The 6,971-nt window shown below is 41.6% G+C and overlaps 1 protein-coding gene across 1 annotated transcript in view; it reads right to left on the bottom strand.

The window, feature by feature from the left end:
• The window catches only part of MRPL9 (mitochondrial ribosomal protein L9), a 9,529-nt gene extending 4,669 nt beyond the window's left edge, over positions 1-4,860 (bottom strand). Inside the window, exons 1-4 of the mRNA XM_006900143.1 lie at positions 4,693-4,860; positions 4,392-4,548; positions 3,470-3,594; positions 3,262-3,312 (exon numbers count right to left, since the gene is read on the bottom strand). Of these exons, the coding sequence (XP_006900205.1) occupies positions 3,262-3,312; positions 3,470-3,594; positions 4,392-4,548; positions 4,693-4,860 (501 nt within the window). The remainder of the gene's footprint in view (positions 1-3,261; positions 3,313-3,469; positions 3,595-4,391; positions 4,549-4,692) is intronic.
• Positions 4,861-6,971: the final 2,111 nt, after the last annotated feature.

Here is a 6,971-nt window from a genome sequence, read left to right as displayed (position 1 = left end):
AGTCACAAAAGGACAAATACTGCATGGTGCCACTGTTGTAAAACAGGACTGACACTGGGGCTGGGGGGAGACTGAGAAAGATGGGATAAATAATGTATACTGCATTGAAACAGATGAGGGAGAAAACTGTTTAAAAGGGCTATGTGATTTGGTATTTTTGTCATGACGGGAGTCCAGGGAGAAGGCTACATAGTTGAGTGGACCTGGGGGGAGGGATTGTAAAACAATGAAAGAATTTTTCTTTTGCTTTTCCAAGAGGGGAGTGTACTGGGGGGGAGGGGTGGGCAGGGAGAAAGGTACAACAATGAATGAATGGAAATCCAAAGTCTCTGTAAATTTTCATTGAAATTAATAAAAAAATGATAAGAAAGAGAGAGAAGAGAGGAGAGGGGGAGAGGGAGGGAGGGAGGGAGGAAGGAAGAAAGAAAAGGACATTAGTTTCTGCCTCATAGCTAAGATGGGAAAGATGACTGAGAAGGCTGGAACACTCTTACTGTTTAAAAGTTCATACCACAGGAAAATGTTTTAGGAAAACTTTTTATGAAAACACCCTATAGTTCTGTTACTCTTAAGTAAGGACAAACAAACAAAACTCTTGCCATTGAGTCGGAACCAACTCACAGTTGATCCTCCAGGCTGATTTCCACAGTTTTAAAACTCACAGAAGATTGCCCATCTTTCTCCTGCAGAGCCACTGGTGGATTTCAAACACCAGAGAGGTGTGGACTTTGAGTTAGTAGTGCAACTCGCTATACACTACGCCACCAGAGCTCAGGCTATCAGGAACCACCGAGTGTGTCCAAGCATGGTGGATACCTCACTTGTGCCCAAGATCGAAGTCAAGTCAAATCCTGAAAAGGCATCAAGTGATTTTTCTAAAGAAACAGACAAGAATATTTCTAACTGTGGAAAAAGCAGGTTAGCTCTGCTTTAATTTGGCTTCAGGTGATCCCCATATCAATGATGGAGGTGGAGTCTGTGATTGTAGAATTTCCACACAGAGAAGGCAGGTGCACTGCACAACCACAGCGAGCCTGGATTCAAAGAAGAGGATTATCTTTTCTACTAATGTCCTATCAATAAAAACAAGCCCTTTTTCATCTCTTCATTCACCAGAGACTGATTCTTTAAGTGTATGAATCTAGTCTCTTCTGAAACACTGGAGGAAGTAAAAAGGTACTGAATTCACTCTAAGTAAATAGTTTTAAAAATAAAGATTCTAATTTCTACTTTATTTCCGCCCCCCAATATTAAAAAATATTCTGTACAATCTCATAGTAGTTCCATGTCTGGATGTGAACTTAAAATTTTATCATAGATGAATACCAGAGACTTAAATAATGTAGTTACTGGAATTTAGATTAAAAATAAATTGCTGATTTCTTATATAAAGGCAATCAGCATGTACACTTAATGAAAGACACCATTTATAACTAAGTACTGTATCCACAATCTAAAGAAACAAGAAATACAGAGGCTGCTTACGTGGCACAGTGGTAGAAGTGACATTACTAACCCAAAGGTATAGCATCTCTCTGCTTTGAATTTACTAGCAGCTCAAAGAAAGAAAGATAAGCAATCACCTCCTGTGTGACTTATGGACTCAGAAAATCTGTTGGGAGGGCCGGCTATGGGTTGGTCTTGACTCAACAGTACTGAGTAAGTTGACAGAAGAAATACAGCTAACTAAATGGCAATATTATGAATTTGAGAACTATTTTGTAGGTTCAGTATAGATTTCGTCACCAAATCCCAAGATGATAGATAGCAGGATGTGAAATTTGAAAATAAAGTCTGGATAGATGTTGCTCAGTGTCGTTGAGTCAACTCTATCTCACAGAGACCCTATGAACAACAGATGTGAACCCTGGTCTATTCTGCACCATCCTCACAATCTCTGACATGCTCGAGCCCACTCTTCCAGTCACCGTCTCAAGCCATCTTGTTGAAGGTCTTCCTCTTTCTCTGACCCTCTACCTTTCCCAGGATCCGGCCTCTCCAAACAAAATGCCCAGCAAAGTATGAGGTGAGACGAGGTGTCACCATTCTTGCCACTAAGGAGCTCCCTGGCTGCACTTCCTCCTAAATGGACTTGCTTGTTCTTTTGCCAGTCTATGGGATATTCAGCATTCTTGCCCCAAACCATAATTGAAAAGGCACTGATTCTTCTTCTGTTATCATTATATATAGTCCAATTTTTCAGATGTATAGGAAGTAAATGAAAAGTCCACGGCCCAGATCAGGTATACTTTAGTCAAATTGTTATCACTGTTCTTTATAATTGTGGAATGGTCCTTGACAGCCAATTTTCCCAATGCAACATGTCTTTTGACTTCCTGACTGTTACTTTGGGTGTTGATTGGAGGGGGTCAAAGTAAAATGAAATAGCTGACAATTTCAATCGTGTCTCCATCTATCAAGATGTTGCCTATTTGGTCCAGTGGAAAGGATTTTTGTTTTCTTGATGTAGAGATGAAATCCATATTGAAGACTGTAGTCTTTAATGTTTTACAACACTTCCTCTTCACTTTGAGTAAGCAGGATTGTGTCATTTGCCTATCAGAGATTGCTGATGAGTCTTCCTCTAATCTGGATGCCACATCTAGTCCAGATTCTTCAATTATTTGCTCAGCATACAGACTAAATAGGTATGGGGAAAAGATCCAATCCTGAAAAGACACTTTTCCTGCTTTGAAACCATGCAGTGTTCCTTTGTTCTGTTTGAAAAATAGCTTCTTGTTCTAAATATATAAATTATATAGAAAGAATGAAACCTCTGAAACTTATCATTATAAAATTAAAAATTTCAAGAGACAAAAAATTTTATCTTTCTTGTCCTCTTTGCCTATTTAAAGTCTATCAGTAAAAGGCCTAATTCAATCCCTTCTGCTCCACAAATGCCTCCCTAATCACTCTGGACCATTAGGGTTCACATCAGTTTCATAAATTATGTCTTAAATTTATTGATCACCTTCTTAGATGTCTTATCTCCAATTTATAAGTAAGGGATCTCTGAGGGCAGAGCGCTTATCTTTTCATGGACCTCCTAGTGCCTACCTTCTCCATAAGCTAGGGCACTTTACATGACAGCTCTGGATCTGCTAGGAAGTCTCTGTATCACTTAGAGTAGCCCCATTTCCTCTTTTCCTGACTCTCAGGTCTACAATCAGAAGACTTTAGGAAAATTGGAAAGGCTCTTAAGAAGAGGTGGTGATGTCTGTGAATGACCAGCAAATACAGACTTTTTATGTTTCTACTCACCGCCTCACCTGCCTTCGTCTGGATCCTCTCTAATTTTCCTTCTTTCCTTAGCTAGAAAAGAAAGTTAAAGATGAGAAAAAGAAAAACAAAGTCATAATAAGTAATATGAAACCCTTACTATCCAAGCACAGGACTTTTTATGTGAACTAAACAACCAATCTTTTCTCATTGTTCCAAACCTCCCTCCCTGTCCTTGCTTTGAACGCACCAATTTCTCCTCCTCAAAAAGCTTCTTGTTTTCAGGGGATGCATATACTGCTAGTCCTTGAGGAAGGAGTTTATTCCGGCCCACTGATTTCTTTACTGAGACCAAGTCGCCCCTAACTCCAAGTTCTGTCAACGAGAACAAGAGAGACACAAGATCAGGAGAACTATCTGGGAAATCCTAAGCAGAAAATTATCACAAAAAAGAAGTACTTTTTGTTCTCTACAAACAAATAGGTCTGTCTTGGAGAGAGTAAAAACAAGTTTCTCCTTGGAGGCTAGGATTTTGAAGCTCCATCTCACATACTTTGGGCAGGAAAGACCAGTCCTTGGAGGAGATCATGCTTGGAAGGGTGGAGGGAGAGTGCAGGAGAGGAAGACCCCAGATGAGATGGATTGATACAGTGACTGCGGCAATGGGGGTTGGTGTGTCGGAGTCAGACTGGCTCAGGACAGGGCAGGCTTCAGAGCTGCTGTACATACGGTTGGTATGGGTTGCAGATGACTTGCCGGCACATAACAATAACAAGAAGAAAACAGTGCCTAATCTTCCTATAAGTAATGCTAATTAATATTCACTAGAAACAACATTTAAGATACGTCTAGTTTATTTGAGGCCTGATTTTGAAATCTTTTCCCTGTGCTGAGTGAGGTAGTGAGTGTCTCACTGGAGGACATCACTGTGGCACACGCTGTCAGGCCTCTCCCCCTACACTCTGTTGATGCTATCACTGCATTCTTGTTCTAATTTTCCATGCAAATGGCCAACGTCACGATCACAGCAACAATCTTCATTGTTTCCTGAAAGACAGAACTAATTATCCCCACGTGTAGAGAAAGCAAGGCAACATATGGGGGAGTGGGTGTGAGAAGGTGATAATAAACTGGGACAGCCCGAGATAGGAAGTACCTCCCTCGGGCCTTACCTTCCACGGACTGTGTGAGGATGAGCTCCAGGTTCTCTTTGGGTCGGTGTTTCGTATCCTCCACCAGCTTGTAGACGCGGTGTCTCCGGTGCAGGCGCGGCTTCTTACCCTCCCCGGCGAGTGGCACCTTCCACCAGCGCTCCACAATAACTGTGCCCTGACGACCGGGAAAGCGCAGGTGAGCAAGTCTCCACTAAACTGTCTCCTTTCTCCAGGAGGGTCAATCATCCGCCCCAAGAAATAACACTTGGGCATAAATAGCTAGGGTCCGAGCCCCCTACAACTCCGACCTGACACTCACCCGACTCTGAGAGAGGCTGAAGTCGCGCTCCAGGCCAGAGGTGCCTGCTCCACTTCGCGAACGGAGTAGGTCCCAGACTCCTCCTCGAAGCATCTGCTCAGCGCCTGCCCGCAGGAGAGCCCTGCACGGGGCAGCAATCGCCAGGGCAGCAATCGCCAGGGCAGCCATGTTTCTGGACGCCAAGCAAGCGCTGACGAAGGGCCCCGGCGCCGGAGTCAGGAAAGGCCCAGCCGGGGCTGCCCGCGCTACGCCTGAGCGGATGCGGCTTTCCCCTGGGCAGGGCTGGGGGAACGTGTCATCGGGTTGGACGTCATCGCTTCCTATTGCGGGATGCTGTCTGTATTATTCATAGCGACCGTAAGAACAACAGATCTGAACCCTGCCCTATCCTATGCCATCCTCACAATCTCTGACACATTCGAGCCCATTGTTGCAGTGACTGAGTTAATCCACGTGGTTGGGTCTTAATCTCCTTAACCGTCCCTCCACCTTTCCAAGCATCATGTCCCTCTGCAAGGAATAGGTCAGCATGCCCGAAGTATGTGAGACGAAACTTCTACATAATTTGTCAGAATTGCTTTATGATGTTGGATGGTCTGGCACATGGAAAAAAAAACACTAGCTCCCTTTTGGCTTCACTTTAGAATAGGAGCTTTGGTTTAGCTCTAGCTGTTGTCTAAAATGATTTCCGATTTTGACTTAAAAAAAAACCCTCTCAAATTTAAGATGCCATCTTTTGGAGGGTATAATTTAAAAAAAAAAAACCCATACCAGTCCCCGGAGAAAGACTAATTTCTCCTTAGTCATTGCACTGCATTATTTAATGAAGCTAATATTTAAGAAATAAATCCTAAGAGGAAGAGGAAACTAAGAGTAAGAACTATATGGTAGGACCCAGATGATTCCTTCTAGGAAGGCTCTCAGTCCTGACCAGAAGTACATAGAAATTTCATAAAGCAAATCTTCACCTTCAAGTCATTGTCATGATTCAAACAGACATATTTGGATCATCTTGTTTATTACTGCATTCCCGTCCCTCCATCCTGAACATTTCCAATACTTTATCTTGCTGCATTTTTGTCTCCATAGAAGTTCTTTGATAAAATACTAAATAATTTCTTTATTGTTTCAGTTTGTGTTCCCACTGTTAGAAGGTTTACAGGGCAGGGAATTTTACTTTATAATCTTTATGGAAGCAAATTGGCAGGCCTTTCATGATGCCTAGTGGCAAGAGGCTTCAGTTCAATCCCAAAGGCATGTGGTTTGACTCTGCCAGCGGCTCTGCTGGAGAAGGATGTGTAAAGTCCTCCCATGTGATTAACTACCTCTGAAAAACCTTCCAGAGGGTCAGCTATGACTAATTGAGGGTACACGATAACAACAACTTGCATAAATATATAAAACATTATTAAATAATATCACATGCAAGCAAAATATTGTAGGAGATTATCCAAGAACAGTTTGAACACTACATTGATAGAAAATTGCCTGAGTTCTAGCTGGGTTTAGAAGAGGCATGGCACCAGGGATATCATTGCAGATTTCAGAGGGATCCATGCTGAAAGTATAGAATATCAGAAAAATGTCTATTTGTGTTTGGTTAACTATGCAAAGGCATTTGACTGTGTAGATCATAAAAAATTATGACTAATAGTAAGAAGAATGGAAATCCCATTTGTGCTCATGCAAAACCTTAACTAGACCAAGAAGTCATTGTCTGAACAAAGCCAGGGAACACTGCATATTTTCAAATTAAGATGTGGATCAGATTTGTATCCTTTCTCCATACTTATTAAATCTGTAGCTGAGAATAAAAATATCATGAAAATCATTCAAGTAGCTGGATTCTATGAAAAAGAATGTGGTATCAGGATGGGAGGAAGATGCATTAACAACCTGAGTTATGCAGATGCCAAAACCTTATTTGCTGAAAGTTAGGAGGACTTGAAGCACTGTAGAAGATCAAAGGCTACAACCTTCAATATGGACTATATTTCAACATTCTTTTTTTAAAAATTTATTTAAATTTATTATTAATGTCAGTAAAAATTTACAGAGACTTTGGATTTCTATTCATTCATTGTTGCACTTTTCTCCCCTCCTAACCCTCCATCCTAGTACACTACTCTCTTGGAAAAGTAAAATTCTTTCATTGTTTTACAAACCCTCCCCCAGGTCCACTCCACCATGTAGCCTTCACTCTGGACTCCTGTCATGACAAAAATACCTAATCACATATCCCTTTTAAACAGTTTTCTCCCTCATCTGTTTCAATGCAG

Source organism: Elephantulus edwardii, unplaced genomic scaffold (assembly GCF_000299155.1).
Source record: "Elephantulus edwardii isolate Elephantulus edwardi_28Jun2011 unplaced genomic scaffold, EleEdw1.0 scaffold00273, whole genome shotgun sequence".
Taxonomy (NCBI): Eukaryota; Metazoa; Chordata; class Mammalia; order Macroscelidea; family Macroscelididae; genus Elephantulus; species Elephantulus edwardii.
This window is presented reverse-complemented; position numbering and strand designations above follow the sequence as displayed.